This window comes from Cervus canadensis, chromosome 11, assembly GCF_019320065.1.
Source record: "Cervus canadensis isolate Bull #8, Minnesota chromosome 11, ASM1932006v1, whole genome shotgun sequence".
Classification (NCBI taxonomy): Eukaryota; Metazoa; Chordata; class Mammalia; order Artiodactyla; family Cervidae; genus Cervus; species Cervus canadensis.
The window spans coordinates 30,948,129-30,967,804 of NC_057396.1; the positions used below are offsets into that span (position 1 = coordinate 30,948,129).

A 19,676-nucleotide genomic window follows, 5' to 3' on the forward strand; every position below is an offset into this window, starting at 1 on the left:
AAGTGTGACTTTCATTTCAAGGTAACAGCTCCCACTAAATGCAGAATTTTACAGGAATGAATTGTTAACACTTGCTCCCTCCTTGCAAAAGCATAAACGACTTGGGCTGCAGTGGGAATGGCTATCTCTATGTACTTGGATTATAGGAGCCATGGCTGAAAAGCCTTCCTGTGTCACAACAAAATAATTCAATTTTTTGTTTAAAGTGGTATGTAAAGGCTAGTGTCTCTGTCATGCTTGGAAAACATGCCATTATGTCCCATCAGAACAAACTGGGCAGTTCTTACGGTTTCAGCATCATACCCCAGCATGAGAAGTTACCAAGGTTCTGCTCAACGCTGGAAGTGATTTGGAGCCCACTGCTCTAATATCTGGGCTTCCCAAGTAGCTCAGTGGGAAAGAACCCACCTGCCAATGCAGGAGACACTGGTTCCATCCCTGGGTCAGGAAGATCCCTTGGAGAAGGAAATGGCAACCCACTCCAGTATCTTGCCTGGAGAATCCCTTGAACAGAGAGGAGCCTGGTGGGCTACAGCCCATGGGGTCACAAAGGGTCAGACATGACCAAGCAATGGAGCACACATGAGCTGCTCTAACATCTCTGCTGCTCTGGATCTGGGTGTATGGTTTTTGTTTAGTCGCTAAGTCATGTCTGACTGGTTTGCAGCTGGATGGACTGTGGCCCGCCAGGCTCCTCTGTCCATGGGATCCAGGGTTGTCTGTAAAAGGGGGCTAATTTTCTGATGTAACGGAGGTGAAAATGCCGAGTTCCCGTTGGAAATAAAAGCCTTAGTGGTTCCTTTAGTGCTTGAACCGGATTGTTTCCTAGACCTTTGGGGCCCTTCTCTTTGAGTGAGTTCAGCCTCCAAGTCTTTGTCTTGGCCTTTGCACGCAAAGCCCTTTATCACCTGTGAAACTTCACCTGCCTGGCTGCACAACTTTATTAACTGTCTGTAACCTTCCTGTGCCTCCTTCTCTCATCTCTAAAACAGAATGAACAGTGGGGGTAAAGTGATGGTTGGGTCAGATCTTTGAAATCTCTGTTCCATCATTCTGGAATTTTGTAATCACCAGGACGTAAACTCCTCCAGGGCACAGACTTGGTTATGTGCATACCCAAATTCCCCTACCCTGTTTCCCAGCACTTAGAACATAGCGTGCTCAATTAATCTGTGTTTAAATGGGCAAGAAGGAAGATTTATAGTGGATGTAATCTCTTGCTCTCATCCATCACTTAACATTATGATCCAGACTGTTCTTTGTGTGATTCCAAGAATATATCCTGCTCCCTTTTATACCTCTGTGCCTTTGTGTAGGTGGTCCTTCTGCCTGGAAGCACGCCCCCGCCCCTGCCCCGGTGTAGCTAGAAAACTCCTCTGCTAACCTTCTGCCTTGGGTAGATACTGTCTCCTTCATGAAGTTCTTTCTGGATCAAGCTCTCTCTCCTCTGGGCTCATACCGCATTTGATACATGGCTCTATCAAAGTAGGTTTTCTTACTAAACTGTAGTTATTAGATTGTTTTCTGCTCTCCCTGCACCGCCACCTCAAGATTTGAAGCCAGGGTCATCTTTGATAAACACTTAAGAATTATTTTGAGGAATAAATGAATAGTGTTACAGAAACTTTTCAGAACCGTTTCACAGTACCCAGTATTATGGTATACTTAGAATCTGGGCATATTAAATACTTTTTGATTGATTTGTTAGATTACCAGGTACACCCCCAGGCTTCAGTTTCTTAGATATAGGCAGAACTCCATTTTATTTTATTATTATTATTTTTTTAGAACTCCATTTTAAATGGCATAATCATACAGTCACATTTTGTTCCTCTGAAACATAACATCTACCAACAATAGCACACACACACACAATTTTTCCCAGTCTAATTCCAGATCCTTAGAAGAGACTTGAACACATAGAAAATGCTCAATAACTATTTAAAAATGAATGGGAATGAAAGACACTCCTTTCACTGCCTGGTTTCTGGGACTCGTGGTCTCGTTTTGCAGCCTCTGTGTATTGCCTCACTCCACACTCTGCCACCTGTAGCAGTCACGTTTCATCTCCTGCCCTCATCACCACTGTTCCCACAGAGAACACCAACGACCCATTACAAAATCTAATGGGATTCTCTCCGTCTTCCTCCTGCCTGATTTCGTGACGGCATTTGGCATCACTTACCTTTCTGAAATGTGGTGTAATTGAAAAAGCATGTTTTAAAGCACAGAGACCCTGGTTGAAATTTGTGCTCCTCTTCCATTTGTTCCCAGTATGAACTTGGGCAAGTCAGGCACCTTTTCAAATCTCTCCTCCTCCTACCATGGAGCTTCTGATGTCTGTTTCTGGGGGTTGTTGGGAGGATCGAATGGGATTTTGTGTGTGAAGCACTTAGCCTGGTGCCAAGCTTGTAGTAGTCATTCAACAAACTCTGGCTCCTCCCCTTTCTTGACTTCTGATTCATCCCGCATTCTTGGTTTTTTCCCAGTCTATGTCTCTGAATAAATCTTTGTAGAACTCTTCTTTTCCTTGCCCATCTCCTCTCATTCCACATTTTTCTCCCAGCCTGTTTCAGATTTTCTCCATCTCTTACCTACAGTATTTGTCATGCATGCATGTAATCGATACTCCAAAAATACAGACTGATTGAATGACAGTCTCTGAATTGGCCTCTGTGTGTCCCATCTTTGGCTTCTCCGGTATGTATTTCACACTGTCACCAGAATTGATGTTCCTCAAACACAGGTCCATAATGTCACCCCCCCCCCCCAAAAAAAACCCCAGCAAAACCTGAATAGCATCCCTTTGTTTAAAGAATAGAACTAGGGACTTCCCTGGTGGCCCAATGGTTGAGAATCTGCTTTGCAATGCAGGGGACATGGATTCCATCTCTGGTCGGGGAACTAAGATCCCACATGCCATAGGGCAGCTAAGCCCCCACTCCACAGCTGGAGAACCTGAACACCACAGCTAAGACCTGACACAGCCAAATAAATACATAAATATTAAAAAGAAATAAAGAATAGCACTAAACTTCAAATACTCACCAATCTGACCCTCTTGTTTGTGCTGCTTTAACTCCTCTATGTGCCCTTCCATAAGCCCTGACTTCTATTTTCCAAAACTCTCCATGGGTTTTCTTTTTCTTCTTTTCAGTTCCCTTACTCAAACAGTTCCTTTATTCCAACGTGCTCCATTCATCTTTTCTAGTGAAATTCATACTTTAAGTCTTAAGTACTAACGCCTCCATGGAGCCTGCCTAGACCACCTTTTTCCCTCTCGTTAAAATTGATTTTCTGCTCACACCTGTTTGCACTTATATTTTGCACTTCATTAATTCTGCCTCGCTAGGCTGTATGCTCCAATGCACACACTTTGTCCTCCTTGTCTTGCTGTCTCCCCAGGGCTTACCAGGGAACCTCATGTGGTTCTCTAGCTTAACAAGGACTCTCAGAATTAAACTGAATGGAAAATCAACAGGAGTAGTCATGTTTCCTAATACAGGTCTTATAACAGAGACTTAATTAGGTACAAAAAGGCCAACTTTTATGGCACGCTTACTATGTGCCAAGCACTATTCTAAGTGCCCTAGGCTGTTCAGAGGCTCACCACAGCTGTAGGAGGGAGACATTGTTAATTATCTTGATTTTTTTTTTTTTTTTTATATAGGAAACAGAGACACAGAGAAATTAAATAACTCACCCCCAATCTAATAGCTGGTAAGTGGGGGAAGGGCTTAGAAGAGCAGAGAGCAGCCATGTGAGCCTGCGCACGGTCACTAGTTTATAGGGCCCACAGTATTTGAGGACCCTTCTGAGGAAAGCAGCAGACCACCCAAAGCAGGCCAGCTGCCTCCCCTGGAATGGATGGGTGGAGTGACCACAGGAAGTCTTTTCCAGCCCTGATGTCCTTGGAAGATTCAGAGGACAAGTGATGATGCCTGTCTGAAAAAACGGTCAGCCAAGTGTTGTGCAAAAGAGTCTGGTTTGACTCCTAAGTCTTTTGATGAGCAGTTAAACCCGGGAGGCTTATCTGGTGACAGTCCTCCTGGGGTGACGTCATTGCTCACCCTGACCCCAAGAAGGCTGGCGGAAGCACGCCGTCAACCTTGTGCATTTCCCAGGGCTGAGAGGCCTTGCCAGCACAGTCCTTGGGAACTGAAACTTGGGGAAAGTCCTGAAGCTCTTTCTTTTCTTCAGAAGGGGAAGCCAGAGGTGAGGCTGGTCTACTGTGGTTTTATTTAGGTTGTGTTTAGCCAGCATCCTCCAACCCCCTCTAACTACATAGATTGAATGTGGAAACCGCACCGATGGCTTCAGTAGGGAGCTGGTGCATGGGGCGATGAGGTAGGGATTAGAGGAAGGAAGAGACTCAAGCCACCAGGGGCCAGCTTGACACTTACCGTCTCCAGTTCCACCTGTCTACCCAGTCCCTACTGCCAGCTCCTTGGCCCTCACCACCCTGGTCATTGGTCCCTGTATTTCTGTTTCATGGTGCAAGATACAAGAGCTTTCTGTGAGTTTCAGAGAGGTGTTTAGTATCTGGTAATCAGAATGCCTGGAGTCAGAAATGTATCAGTCCAGATGGACTTTGTTTTAGGTATAAGTGAATTGCTTTTATTTAAAAGAGAGAGAATCTGGGCTCCACAGATCCACGATGGTTGGGCCTTTACCAGAAAATCCTTCCTTGCCTCTGCCTCTAATCAGGTTCCAGTTACCTTTGGAGGCGTGCAGAGAAAGCTGCCCTGTTACCATCTTTGATCATCCACTCCAGCCCTTACCTGGCCCTCCTCTCTCGGGAAGTGTTTATCATTGAACGTGAATCTCCCACCCTGAGTGCTACACAAGCGCGTAGTCTCCTTCGTTTATTTATGTGATTTCTTAGTTTCGGCATGTCGGATCTTTAGTTGTGGCATGTGAACTCTTAGTTGTGGCGTGTGGGATCTAGTTCCCTGACCAGGGACTGAACCCAGGCCTCTGCCATGGGAGCACAGGGTCTTAGCCGCTGGAGCCACAGGGAAAGTCCCAAGCTCATTTTTGCTTGCTCGGTAACAGAAGGAGAGTTTCCGTGTCCCACTCAGCCGTGCTTCATTTTGTATTTGAAGACAGTTCATTACCCTGCTCTCACAGCCTCATCCACAGTTCTATCAGAATTTCCAGTTTCTCTGATGGCAGCAAGTTCCTCTTCGTGAATGCCCACTTCCTGCTTCTTTCTCCACTCCATGGGAGCCCTTGGGTCTGGCTACTCTGATGCCGTGCGGGAGATTCTGTGTCCTCTCCTTGAGGGCGGGGACTGACTGTTTTGTGGCAGCCGTGTTGGAGGGGACACACCTGTACGTGCCCTTGGGAGTTGCCTGCCCTTGGCATCCTTGGGGCTGGAGGGATGTGGGTCTGTGGGGGCCTGCTCCTTCCATTCCCCACTCACCTGGATGTGCATCCTGGAGGAATCTAGCTTCATAGCTGCTATGTTTCAGTTAAGTTCCCTCCTGGAAGTTTCCTGCTCAATAATGGACTCTGGAGTTTGTGGGTCTCCCAAAGTAATAAGACAGGTGTTGGGTGTCTTGTGTCTGCAGGAAAAGGGAGCCTGAACAGTTGAGAATAAACAACAGTTGCTTGGTAATACGAGCTCCTTTCATTAAAGTCAGAGGCCTGGCTGTGAGCTGGGGGAAGGGAAGCCTGGGTGTTCCGGCACCACCTGTCTGGAGGGCCGGAGGTGAGGGCACCTCTGAGCCAGCTGAGAGCCAAATATGGGAGAGAAGTGATGAGGGGAGGGGTGGGGTGGGGTGGGGAGGGGGGACTTGGAGAAAAATGCAGTGACTGAAGCTCTTTAGTGCTGACCCCCTGACCCCAGCTCCTCTGAGAAATTGTTTTTCAAAACTTTGTATTTCCATTTCCTCACTTGTAAAATAACGGTTGGAACTGAATGGCTTCATGTCGTTTAGTGATATATCCAACTAAGATCGGGGCTGATAAAATTATGTTGCTCCCAAGGGACCTGATGTCCAGAGCTGATGCATTTGATGAGATTTGGGTGGCCTCTAACTAGCTTCAGATGACCCTGGCTCAAGTTCGGGCTTTGTCATGGATCGGTTATTGTGTTTTTATCTGCAACCTTGGATCTCTTTCTGTGTCTCACTTCAATAAATTACAAAATGAAGGTAATAACATCTGCTAGGGTCACTGGAAGATAAAATATTATGTATGAAAGCTCTTTATGAAAGTGTAAAGGTTACTCTACAAACAGAACACACAGGACACTGGACAGAATCCAAAGAAGGACAAACTTAATTCTTCCCTTAATGTGCCTAGAGTTTTCACTGTAATGATGACTGGTAGCTGGGGGGCATTTCATTTTCAAACCAATATCCCATTTATCATCTTACTTGATAGGGACAAGTAAACAGCTGAGGGTGATGGAATGAGGAATGTGTTTTTAAAAAAAATTTTTTTTTTTTAATTGAAGGAGATTTGATTTTGGGGCTTCCTAGGTGGCGATAGTGGTAAAGAACCCGCCTGCCAGTGCAGGAGACGTAAGAGACATGGGTTCCATCTCTGGGCCGGGAAGATCCCCTGGAGGAGGGCATGGCAACCCACTCCAGTATTCTTGCCTGGAGCATCCCACGGACAGAGGAGCTTGGAGGATTACCATCCATAGGGTCGCACGGAGTCGAACATGACTGAAGCGACTTAGCAGGTAGAGTTGATTTACAGTATTGTGTTAGTTTCTGGTGGATGTGTTTTGAGAAAAGTTTTTTTTTAATTTTTACTTTTTAGATGTGGACCATTTTTAAAGTCTTTATTGACTTCGTTACAATACTGCTTCTGTTGTATGTTTCGGTAGTTTTGGCCGCAGGCATGTGAGATCCTAGCTCCCCCACCAAGGATCGAACCCTCACCTCCAGCATTAGAAGGCGAAGGCTTAACTATTGGACCTAAAAAAATAGGGCTTCATTGGGTGATGAGTGCTTTCTTTTCTTGAAGCCAAGGGTGCAGGTGGAGGTGAGCCAAGGCAGTGGTCGAGGGCTTCACATATCTGCTTTCCAGCCATGTGAAACCCTCGCAGATTGAGTGTGGAGGAGGTTTTCCCTCAGGCCAGAAGAGACGTAAGTGATCATTCTCAGGGACTGCTGGGCACAAGGCTTGAATTAAATCTCACAGGAGTTTAGATTTTAGATCCAGAATCTCTCGTGGGTGGGAAAGTGGCTGAGGTGTGTGGGAAGAGGAAACTGCTGAGTTTTCTTCCTTTTAAGAGGCATACATTTAAATTCAGAGGGCTCAGGTCAACGTCAAAGAAGGCTGCCCTTCTTGGCGAATCTCCCTTTCCCCCAAGTACCCATGGGCTCTTTGGGCGCCTGTCTGTGGCCCCTGCTGTTTTGTCTTGTCTTGTTTTGTGGCTTCCTGGTAAATGGTAGTGACTCACCCTCCTGTTGCCCCCTTAACACCCCAGACCCTGCTCTCTGACTTCAACAGCCCCTCAACAAGCAGGTTCCTTGAACCGAGAAGTTATCAGATCTCCGGCAGAGCGCCGCTCCTTGGAGGAAATCCAAGGCAGTGAGCAACTCCATGGCTTAGTTCCGGAGCCTGAAGAGTGGAGTGACAGCCCGGCCTCCTTGGCATTCCCAGAGCCGGATGCAGTGTCCGGCTGCTTGCCCAGCCTGACACCTGATGGCAAGGGGTTTCTCCTTTCCGTGACACATCCAGGAGTGAAAATAGAGTGATACTGAGCCCCCTTGAGAGAGCCAGTGACTGGATATGGAAAAGAGTCAGAAACAAGACAGGCCACTCTTCCAGGGAGACGTTTATGGGTGGTCTGGCTCTGGCCAGGAATTGGAAAAGATCCTGACGCTGGGAAAGGTTGAAGGCAGGAGGAGACGAGAACAACAGAGGATGAGATGGTTGGATGGCATCGTCAACTGAATGAACATGAACTTGAGCCAACTCCGGGAGACAGTGGACAGAGAAACTTGGCATGCTGCAGTCCATGGGGTCGCAAAGAGTTGGACACAACTTAGCGATTTAACAACTGGCTCTAGTTTTTTTGGCTACGGTCTCTCTCGCCCCAAGCAAAATGTACTTCCCCCAGATTCCTGGCCTTGGGGAGGTTGTGCAATGTCAGGATGCCTTGAGCCATGACCCCTCCCCAGATGTCACTGCAGGGCATGGTGGACCCAGGGCCAGCTGTCACACGAACTGAAGGGATGTGTTTTCTTGCAGTGAGCTCTGGTGGTCTTTAGGAGTGTGGTTTCACCTCAGCTTTAGGACATTTGTGACATGCTTTTGTGACCTTCATCCTGGCACAGAAATAAGGCATCGGTTCCCTCCTGGACTCATTGAAAGTGCAGAGAGGACAAGGTGAACCGCATCTTGGACTTAAAGGTGCATTATTTGTGTTCCTCCTGGTCTGTCCGAAAGCTCCCATCTCTACTTGGGGCTTTCCCAGTGGCTCAGTGGTAAAGGATCCACCTGCCAGTGCAGGAGACACAGGAGACATGGGTTCCGTCCCTGGGTTGGGAAGATCCCCTGGAGGAGGAAATGGCAACCCACTCCAGTATTCTTGCCTGGGAAGTCCCATGGACAGAGGAGCCTAGTGGGCTACAGTCCATGGGGTCACACAGAGTCAGACATGACTAAGTAACTGAGCATACACATACACACATCTCTACTTTGGTTCTTACATGTAAGACTTACTGGAGAGGCAGATGGGCTGGGCTGAGAGGGAGGGTGGGTGTTAACTTCTTTGCTAGAGGAGCTGGGCTCTTTAGACTCAATCTTGACAGAGGACTCCCCAGTAAGGTGGATCAGTTCTAGGGCCAGTCTCAGGGTAGAACCTGGGTCTGGAGAGTGAGGGGTTCAGCACAGCTTCAGAACTACAGGACTGACCCAGACTTTCTAGGTTCCATGACCTGGGGACATATAGATGTTTTGTGACCCAGTCCATGCGAGTGGAAGCAGAATTGACCCAACCCCCATTAATGTGAAGGGAGTACCCTCAATTCCCTGGGACACCCTTTGCTTCCCGCTCACCTTCCTCTAATTTTATTCTGTGCATGGGATGGAGCTCTGATATGGGGGGGTCACTCAAGATGTAGAGACCACCCCCCTTTTCCTGACTGGTCCCATTGTGCCTGGTGTCTCTCAGGTCCTGTTGTCTGTCCTTCCTTCATATGTCATGTCTGCTGTCCTCAGCTTCTTCCACAGAGCTGTCCTCTCTTCTCAGCTTGCCATTTTGGAAGCAGCCTCTAGGAACCTTACTGACCCCGCTCTGACTGTGTCCCGGGCTTCCTGTGCCCCCACCCGCACCCCCAAGTGATTCAAAGAAAGCACCTTTCTCAGAAGAGGAGATCTGGCCCGAAGAGTCCCCTAGTTTCCCCGCCTCAACTCTGTATCCTTGGGTGGCCCTGGCGATTCCCGACTGAATTCCTCGGGTTCTCCCCCCTACCCCCCCCCACCCTGCCCCCTCCCCCTCCCCCTCCCCCTCCTGGAAAAAGCAGGGAGTTAAGACTAATGAGAGCTGCCTGGCCAGTCGTCGCTTTGAGAAAGTTTGGGCCGTGATCCTGTTTCATTAGGCTGATTGGAGCAGCCGGGACTCGAAGGTAGAGTCCCTCCCCAGGGATCCCGGGTACAGTTACACTAGCTGTCGCCGCCCGTGCACGCCCCTCTGGACAGACGTGACCCCCGCCCCCTTGCCCGCTCCTCGCCCCCTGCTCCTCCTCTTTTGTTTTTATCCAGCGTCTGCTTCCTCTCTCTCTCTCTCTCTCTCCCCGTCTTCCTCCTCCCTCTGCCTCTTCCTCCCGCTCTCTGCCTCCCTGCAGCGCCAAGCCGGCTCCCCAGCCTAGTCCGCCGAACGCAAACCCCTGAGAGTTTGCCGAGCCTCCCCCGGGGGCGCGGGCCGCCGAGTCCCGCTCGGGCACTGCCGCCAGCCGGCGAGGGAGCGCCGCCGAAGGAAAACAAGCGGGCGCGCGAGGGGAGCCCCGGAGAGGGCGGCCGGGCGGCGGCGGGCAGCCGAGTTCGAATCCGGGCGGCCGCGCCTCCAGCCCCCGCGCCCTCTTCTCCCGCGCGGCGCTCCGGGGGACGAGCTGGCTCCGCTCGCGGCTCGAGCGGCGAGCGTTTCCTAACGTGAGAGGCCAGGCGCCGCGGGCGAGGGCCGGGGAGCCGGGCCAGCGGGCGGCGAGTCGCCGGGGCAGCGCGGAGGCAGCGGGTCCCATGCCGGCGGCCAACATGATGGAGAGTCTGCAGCCGCCCGCCCTGCAGGTGCCCGAGCCGCGGGGCGCGCCCGAGGGCAGCCCGGTCTGGTCCAGCTCGTCGACCCCCACGCTTCGCCGCCGGCGCTTCAAGATGCGCCGCACCAAGAACGTTCAGGAGCCGACCCTGGAGGCCGGGCTGAGCGGGGACCTGCCCGGCGTCTTGGCGCCAGGCAAGGAGTTCCTGCAGCTGCCATCCATCGAGATCACGCCCTCCAGCGACGAGGACACCCCGTGGTCCAACTGCTCCACGCCCAGCGCTTCCCCACGCCGCAAACGCTTCCTCCTGCGCAAGTGGCTGCGGGTGAGGGAGCGGAAGGAGTGCAGCGAAAGCAGGTACGTGCCGTCCTGTTCCCGCCTTCTTCCCCTTTCTTCCTCCGGCCTCCCCAGAGCCGCCGCGGTGGGGGGAAGCGGGAGGTCCCAGGGCACCCGGGAAACTTCGCGGAGGATTGCAGGAGCCCTCCGCCCGAGTGGACGGCTTGCCCACGTGTCACCCATCTTCCCAGCCCAGGTGGGGCCCGGTGACTTTACAGTACACGTGTACACGGGGCTTCACGCTGCGTTCCAACCCATCGGATCCTCACAGCAACATGAGTAGTAAAAACCATAGCAGCTAGTGTTTACTGAACCCTTAGGAAACTCGGGTCAGTAGGATGCGCACTTCACATTTAATCCCCACAGAACCTCTTTGAGGTAGGCACTGTGAGTCTCACTGAGGGAGATCGTAAGAAGGCAAGAGAAATTAAGTGGTTCCTCCACTCAGACTTCAGTTTCTAAGCTCCATTTTAATGTTGATTATTTTATTTTTGGCCACCCCAGGTGGTTTTTCCTGGCCCCCCACGTGTAGAGGAGGTGTATTCACATTGAGTGAGTCTGGATTCCTACCACAGAGAATCTTTAGACACCTAGGCCGGGTCCACACCATTGTAGTGTGTGCCGGCTACTCTTTGCCTGGTTAGATGTGGCGTCTGAGTAGTTGGGAAGTTAGCTTTCCCTAGGCGGAGAATTTGTATAAAAGCCAGGTAGGACAGCTCCACACAGCCTTGGGGGGAGAAGGGAGTTAGGTTTGAGCCAAGCCGGGTGCCTGGTGGAGGACAGGGGGCTGTCCTTACTGGCTCATTGATATCTTGTACCCTGCTCATTCACTCTCAGACTCTAAGGCCCTGTATCTTAACGATGTTCTGTGCCTTTGTGTGAGTCAGCTGAGCGATTGGCCACCTTTTCCTGGATACCTCCTCCCAGTCTCCTCAATTCCATTCATTTCAGTTCAACAAGTATTGACTGAATGTTCTTAGGAGTTGTCTGATGCTAGCTGATGGTGCTGTGGCCAGGAGGCAGGAGGTGGGGGGCTGGGTAGAGGGTGGGGATGTGGTAGTTAAGAAGGAGGATGGGAGGAGACTTGGATAAGAAATTCAGGCATGTGAGTTTCCCTGGTATTGAGGAGATGGAATCTTTAGAAGTCATGTGGTGGAGGCTTCCCAGGTGGTGCAGTGGTAAAGAATCAGCCAGGCAGTGCAGGAGACGCAGGACAGAAGGGTTCAATCCCTACATCTGAGGGATCCCCTGGAGAGGGAAATGGCAACACATTCCAGTGTTCTTGCCTGAGAAATCCCATGGACAGAGGAGCCTGGTAGACCACAGTCTGTGGGGTCTCAAATGGTCAGACATGACTTAGCAACAGAGCACGCACACATGCCATGTGGTACTGACCATGCAGCAAAGAGAGGAGGAAGACTTCTGGAAGGAAGAGGCTCAAACCATGACATGTGCAGACAGGTAGTAGAAAACAGCAGAAAGAGTATGATCTGAGGGACGTGAGATCAGGAAAGGGGAGCAGTACCTACGAACATAAGAACAGGATGAGGTGCGTCTTTGAGAGGACGCTGAGAAATTGGGCCGGGTTATATGGATGATGAGCATTCTCAGCCTGCCAGGCTCTCTTTTTCTTTTTTTGGTTGTAATGACTGGATGTGGTTATCTCTGCAGGCGAAGATGTAAAGCTTCGTTCTGGGGCTTTTTGGGAACCTGAGGATAACAGTTCTTTCTGTACTTGTCCATCATCCTGCCGCCTTTCCCAGAGAGTGGAGGGAAATGGGACAAACTTGGTGGGAGCTAATTTTTAAATTTTTTCTATTTAAAAGGATTAAGGCTGGACTTAAAAAAATTGTAATTTTGTTTGTTTATTTATTTATTTTTGGCTGTGCTGGATCTTCACGGCTGTGTGGGCTTTTCCCTAGTTGCAGTGAGCAGGGGCCTACTCTAGTTGTGGTGTGCGGGCTTCTCATTGCAGAGCACAGGCGCTAGGGCGTGTAGGCTTTCGTAGTTGCGGCTCCCGGGCTCCAGAGCACAGGCTCAGTAGTTGTGGCACATGGGCTTAGTTGCTCCACAGCATTTGGGACCTTTCCCCGATCAGGGATCAAACCAGTACCTCCTGCATTTTGCGGGCAGATTCTCTGTCGCTGAGCCAGCAGGGAAGCCTGATGGGAGCTAATCTTGAACTTAAATAGTTCATCCCGGTTTGTCAGCTTCCCCTCAAATGTGAGAGACCCTAAAGGAGGCCCTGTTTTGACCCTGAGATTCTGCCATGTATACTGAGGAGAGTCTTCCATTGGTAGTCAGGGTGGGGATAGGGTGGATTTGGTTAGATTTAGGAAGATCTGTCTTGGTTCTGAGAGTTGTCTGAAGGTGCAGTGCAGGGAATTTCCTGGCAGTTCAGCGATTTCACTGCAGAGGGTGCAGGTTTGATCCCTGGTCAGGGAACTAAGATCCTCCAAGCCCCAAAGCACAGCCTGCCCCTGACCCCCCCAAAAAAAGGTTCAGTGGAATCTTCATTTTTGTTGGAGCAGGGAACAAACTTTTATTTATTTATTTAAAAAAGTATTTATTTATTTGAGTGCACCAGGTCTTGGCTTTAGCATGCGGGATCCTCAATCTTTGATGTGAGATGTGGGGTCTTTAGTTGCAGCATCCCAACTCTTGTTGTGTCACAAGATCCAGTTCTGGGATCCAGTTCCCTGACCAGGATTTGAACCCTGGACCCCTTCATTTGAAGCGTGGAGTCTTAGCCACTGGACCACCGGGAAGTCCCAGGGAATATACTTTTAAAACAGGAAGGGTTTTTCACCTTCTAGGAATAGTTTAAAAACTGGCAGTTGTTTTCTGTGGTGACTTGTTGGGTTAGAAGAATGTTGGTATATATGTAGAAAAAGGCAATCTCTGGATTCAAGCCTAGATTTGTCAGACTCCGGAAGTGCCTCCTGTTGGAATCTGTCTCGATTGTGGCTAAAACAAAAGCCCATCCATTTTAGGCCTTGGAATTAGAAGGTTTCTGGGAAAGAAAAGCAGTTAAGTGAATGAGTGATTGTAGATGGCTAGGATGGTTCGCTGAGGAGGAACTGGCGTTTAGAGGCAATAGGGCCCAAAGAGCGTTGGATCTCATACCAGGAAAAAGTGAAGTGTTTGTCGCTCAGTCGTGTCTGACTCTTTGTGACTCCATGGACTGTAGCCCGTCAGGCTCCTCTGTCCTTGGGGTTCTCCAGGCAAGAATACTAAAGTGGGATGCCTTTCCCTTCTCCAGGGAATCTTCCCAGCTTAGCTCAAGGCCGGGTCTCCCACACTGCACGCAGATTCTTTACCATCTGAGCCACCAGGGAAGCCCCATGTCAGGAGACCTGGGTTTAAATTTAAGTTCTGTCCTTTCTTAGCTGTGGAACCTGCACAACTCCTTTCATCTTCTCTATCTGTGGATTAATGGCAGGTCTCAAGAGTGATCTGTATGGACATGTTTTGTAAACGTCCCTTTGCTGTGCAAGGGGGAGGGAGTATTGTCCTCTTGCTTGTGGCTTACATGGAGGGGATGTGTGCATGAGAGTATAGGTTACATCCCCACGTGTCCTGGAGCGGCAACCTGGGGCTCCTCACATGTTACAGGATTCGGGGATGCTGATGGGGAAGTGGCCCAGCTCTGGCTCGGATAAGGGGGTGAGCACAGCACGCCCTGCAGGGCATCCTTCCTTTTCGTGATCTGCACCCCAGGTCTACCTCTCCACAGCAAAGAAAAGACCCTTTTCAGGCCTTCGATGCCATTCTATCCCATATGGTAGAGGGCACGGGGCTGAGAGGGCCTCGACTTGTGGATTTTTTATTTTTTTTGGCCACACTGGACTTCTCTAGTTGTAGCACACAGGCTCCAGAGCGCATGGGCTTAGTTCCCTTGCAGCATGCGGGATCTTGGTTCCCTGACCGGGGGTTGAATCCACGTCCCCTGCTTTGGAAGGCAGATTCTTAACCACTGGTCCGCCAGGGAAGTCCCAGCTTTGGGGTTTTAACTGCACAGAGATAAAAATATAATCAGGAGACCTCTTTCCTCTCCTTAACCTGGGGAAGATAGAAGTAGAGAAAATGATGAAGTTAGCAAGGACCTTGGAGTACTCCAAGTCTGATTTTTTCTGGTTCATCTTTGTATTTTCACTGTCTAGCACTGTACTTGCCTTTTGTTATGATCAATACATGTTCATTGATGGATAAATTAATAACGAGTGAATGAATGATTACTTTTACTCTACTCTTTATAATGAAAGTATCCTTTCATTATAATATCCTGCAGGAGATGAGTCCAGAACTGAGTTTTTTTGCTGTATAATAGTTTTATTGAGACGTAATCTTCCCAGGTATCCTAGTGGTAAAGAACCTGCCTGCCAATGCAAGAGACGTAAGAGACTCTGGTTTGATCCCTGGGTGGAGAAGATCCCCTGGAGAAGTATTCTTGCCTGGAGAACCCATAGACGGCGGAGCCTGGGGGCTATAGTCCATGTGGTTGCAAAGAGTCAGACACAACTGAAGTGACTTGGCACACACATAATCTACATGCCATACATTTTGGTCAGTATATATACAATTCAGTGTATAAAATATACAATTCAGTGTATATTTTAGTATGTTTACAAATATGTGCAGTCATCACTCCAATTTTAGAACATTTTAATGACCTTGAAAAGAAACCCATACCCTTTATATATCACCTTCAATCCCCTTGTCCTCCATTCTCTTCCCTCCAGACTAAGCAATCACAAATCTTTTCTATGGGGAGCTGAGTTTTGAATGGGAACCAGATGCCTCTTAGTGAAGACAGTTTGGATGTGTTGGCTTGAAGATGGGGATGGTCTTGATGAGGGATATGGGAAAATGAGGGTAGTGATGTGATGGGCTGACAGACTATGATGTGTGCTGAAGAGTTTGAATTTCAATTAATCAGTCAGTCAACAAAGATGTATTAAGATCCTATGGACAGTGTGCTTTGTCTGCAGAGAGGATTCAACTCGAGCCATTGTAGGTTCTGGAACCTGGGAGAGACATGAGCAGAGTGGTATCGGAGGCAGTGAATTCTTGCTGTTCTGTGTGAACCGAGTGTGAGGTGTAGGCTGGAGCCTTGCACAACTCTTCCGGCAGTTACTGTTACAGCTGGGGATTGTCATCTTGGCCACTGTTTGGCATAAGGTGGCACAATTTTTTGCTGGCCATGTTGCCTTCCGAGCACTGTGAATAATGAAGTGTGAAGTTGATGGGGAAAGCTCTTAGAATGAGTACCTGCATGTCTCCCCAGATCCCTTGGCCATAACTGGTTGTGGTGATTGTTTAAAACCCAAATTGAGAGATCTCTCTGCTGGCGAAGTGGATAAGAATCCACCTGTCAACGAAGGGGACACAGGTTCAGTCCCTGGTCTGGGAAGATCCCACATGCCCCAGAACAACTCTGCCCATGCACCACAACTGCTGAGCCTGCGCTGAAGAGCCCAGGGACCACAATAAACAGTAAGCCCCGCTCGCCGCAACTAGAGAAAGCCCAAGAGCAGCAAAGAAGATCCAGCGCAGTTAATAAATTAAATACAAAAAAACCCAAAAAAGCCCAAATTGAGCACCAGAGTCCCTCTCACCTGCTGGAATACAGCAAGAGGTCAGAATTGGACAGAAATAAAACTTTTCTGACGGCATCCTGGCGTCATTCTGCGGAGAGGGGTGGGAGAGTGACAAGGAGCGGGTGAGTAGGTGTGGCTGGCTGACTTTGGGCTGTCTTTCTGGGGGACACAGAGCATCTCTCTGTCTCCCCAGGACACCCTCCTTAGTACTACCTCTTGCACCGCTTTCCCCTGGCATTTCTGTCCCCTCTTCTCTGTGACATAGTGACCCTGTCGTCTTCTGCCCCGCTGCATGTCTGATCTCAGGTACCTCTCACTGACTCTGCAGGCCTGGTGGGCCTGGTTATCTGTCTGGTGCCAGCCTACCTGACATGCATGTGTGTAGGTAATGATTACCCATCACTGGTGTATTTATTAATGTGTCTGTTTTAAAACATTCATTTATTTATTTGGCTCCGTCGGGTCTTAGTTGTGGCGTGTGGACTCTTGCACCTGGGCCCCCTGCATTGGGAGCATGGAGTCCCGGCCGTTGGACCACCTGGGAAGTTTCTCCTTGGTTTATTCATCTTGAGTCTTCATCCCCTTCCCCTGACCTTCGGAGGGAGTCTTCCTTCCAGTTTCAGCTCAATTTCCAGGGAGCAATCTGATGAGTGCATCCAGATGCCACACCCATCACCTCGGTGAGGACCCCGCCATATGGGAGAAGCACAGAGAGTGTGAGAAGGAGAGAATTCATGTCTTTCTTCGCACAGAGCATCAAAGAGGAGACCTGTGATTTGTCAGCAGATTAAATAAAGTAATTGGTGCTGGATAAGGTTAAACTAAACCTCACCCAGACCCTTAATTCCTTGAGGGCGGGGACTGCATCTTACTCTCTGCTAAGCGCCTTAAATATGCATTTAATCCTCTCAACAAAGCCCCAGGTGGGTTTTACAGCCAAGGAACCTGAAGTTCAGAGAGTTTGCTCTGGTCACACACAAGCAGGGGTGAGATATGAGTCATGTTCTAATTCCAGAGATCCACGCTCTTCGCAGCTACACAGCACCATCTCCCCAGGGCCTGAGAATGGTTGGCCCTTGCGTATTTGAGATCCCATCCACGTGGAGGGGGTTTCCCTGGTGGCTCAATGGTAAAGAATCCACCTGCAAAGCAGGAGATGCAGGAGACATGTGTTCGATCCCTGAGTCAGGAAATATCCCCTGGAGGAGAGCATGGCAGCCCACTCCAGTATTCTTGCCTAGAGAATCCTGTGGACAGAGGAGCCTGGAGGGCTACAGCCCTGGGGTCGCAAAGAATCAACACAACTGAAGCGACTTATCAGGCACACACGCACATCACATGGAGGGGGAAGTGGGAAGGAGGTTTGAAGGATGGAAAGGATGCTGAGACGTGTGTAGGGGCCAGGGATCGGAGGTCAGCATGGGGGTGTGTGAGGGTGCTGCTACCTGGTGTAGGTGAACTGCTCCGTGAGAAACAGCCGGCCTTGGGCTGTAGATGTGGTTTCCGGATTCAGCAGAAACTGAGACGGTAGATCTAAGCCTTGTGGGCTGATTCACACTGGCCAGTTTCCTCCACGGCAGTTGATATCTTGAGAGTTTCCGTGGTGGTTATACACTCAAGGGGTGCCAGTTCCATATAAGGCGAGAGACTGGGATTTCCATGGGGTAGACTAACAGGTGATAATTCTGCCTGGCTTGGTTAGTCTCTCCCAGCAACAGCAGTTGCTATGCTGGTCTCTGATCATTGCTTCTAGGGTAACTCTGGAGTTTTCCTTAAGGCACTTGAAGGGCAGAGCTGCCAGTGGGGAATTTCCTTCTTGACTCCAATGAGTGAACCACTGGGCCCTGAAGCAGGTGTTCAGATACAGGGCCAAGCTGGCCCGAGTGTGTACCAGAGCTTTACGATCTCTGCAGGCTTTTCCTGGAGCCACAGCCCTCTTGGGGTTCTTCCCTCTGAAGCCCAGATCAGTGTGGTGACTTGCCAAGGGGTGGTTGGTACCTCATGTGAAGAGAGATGCTTTTCAGCATGGGAGGAGGTTAATGAGCCCTCATCCTGTGACTTTGGAGTCTGAGGAACCTTACTTCTCTCAGAGGAGATGGTGAGGGTTCTCAGGGATGAAGGATGCAGGGTGGAAGATCAAATGTGGAAGGAAGGCAGGATGGGAGAGGCTTCAAGCTGGTGCACAGAGATGCAGGCCTGGCCCGCCCACACCCCCACCCCGTCCACTTGGACACAGAGTGGACAGCTGCATGCCACTTCCTGGAGGAAGTCCTGGTGGCCCAGTGGTGAAGAGTCTGCCTGCCCATCCAGGAGACATGGGTTCGATCCCCGGTCCAGGAAGATCCCACATGCCTCAGAGCAACTAAGCCTGGGCGCCACAGCTCTTGAGCCTGTGCTCTGGAGCCCAGGAGCAGCTCCTGCTGAAGCCCGAGTGCCCCAGAGCTCCTGCCCCGCAACTAAAGGAGCCCCCGAGATGAGAAGCCCACGCACTGCAAGCCCCTGCTTGTCGCAAAGAGAAAAGCCCATGCAGCAACTAAGACCTAGCACGGCCAAAAGTAAATAGATAAAAATTTTGAAAAAAAGAAAGTCCTGGTGTCAAATATTCCCCCCTGTTTTCAGACCCTGTGTCCGAATTTTCGATTTCGATAATCTGATCAAAATCATCGCCAGGAAGATGCGGCTATGCCTTCACTATGACCAGTGGTGAAGAGGAGAGGGAGGAAACACATGGCTTTTTCATTTGAGGCCCTGATACATCTTTTGGGTCAGATGGTTGTGAAGCGCTTTCTTCTGCGTCCTTTGCACGGACTCTAACGTGGTTTTCCACCCTGATTTTGTAGATGAGATAAAGAAATCTGGTGATTAGGCACATCTCAGTGGCAGATCTGGGTTACAGCCTGGAACTCAGGCCTCTGACTTTAACTTCTCAAGTTTGGGCTGCTTTCTATCTGTCACATCTCTGGACCTTCTTCCAGCCTGGTGCCTCCTTCCTCCATGGTCTGACCACAGAGATTTCTTGGTCTTTCTCTTTCTGTTTCACAGGTTTAGTCAGGAAATGAGGGGGCTGAAGAAAATAATCCACAACCTACTTGGTTTTTCCCTTTTCTTTTGCCACTATGCAGAAATAATTTGCCTTGGGGCCCCATTTGGGCAGGGGTGAGTGTGTTAACCCTTTATTGTTTGTTCCAGCAACTTGGGAAATACAGAAAGACAACTGACGGTTAGTTTAGCAATACATTTTTGAATCTAAGCCTCTTAACAGCTTGTTGTCTTAAAAGGAATTTTTACATTATTAAAGTCATTTAGGGACTTTCCTGGTGGTTCAGTGGCTGAGAATCTGCCAACGCAGGAGGCACAGGTTCAAGCCCTGGTCCAGGAAGATTCCACAAGCCGTGGGGCGGCTGTGCGCCACCGCTGCTGAAGCCCATGTGCTCTAGAAACGAGCCACTGCAATGAGAAGCCCTCGCGCTGCAACGAAGACCCAGCACAACCAAAATTAAGTGAATTAAATATAAAACTC

The 19,676-nt window shown here is 49.7% G+C and overlaps 1 protein-coding gene across 9 annotated transcripts in view; it reads left to right on the forward strand.

Annotated features, from left to right (window-relative positions):
- The window catches only part of GRAMD1B (GRAM domain containing 1B), a 260,267-nt gene that overhangs the window by 66,286 nt on the left and 174,305 nt on the right, over positions 1-19,676 (forward strand). For 6 of the 9 annotated variants that reach the window (XM_043481183.1, XM_043481184.1, XM_043481187.1 and 3 more), the window contains one exon: positions 9,813-10,577. The exons of 2 other annotated variants lie outside the window; for them this stretch is intronic. In XM_043481183.1, coding sequence (XP_043337118.1) covers positions 10,204-10,577 — 374 coding nt within the window. In that variant the 5' untranslated portion in view covers positions 9,813-10,203. Of the gene's footprint in view, positions 1-9,812; positions 10,578-19,676 lie in introns of those variants that run through there. One more of the 9 variants, XM_043481172.1, reaches the window with a different exon arrangement.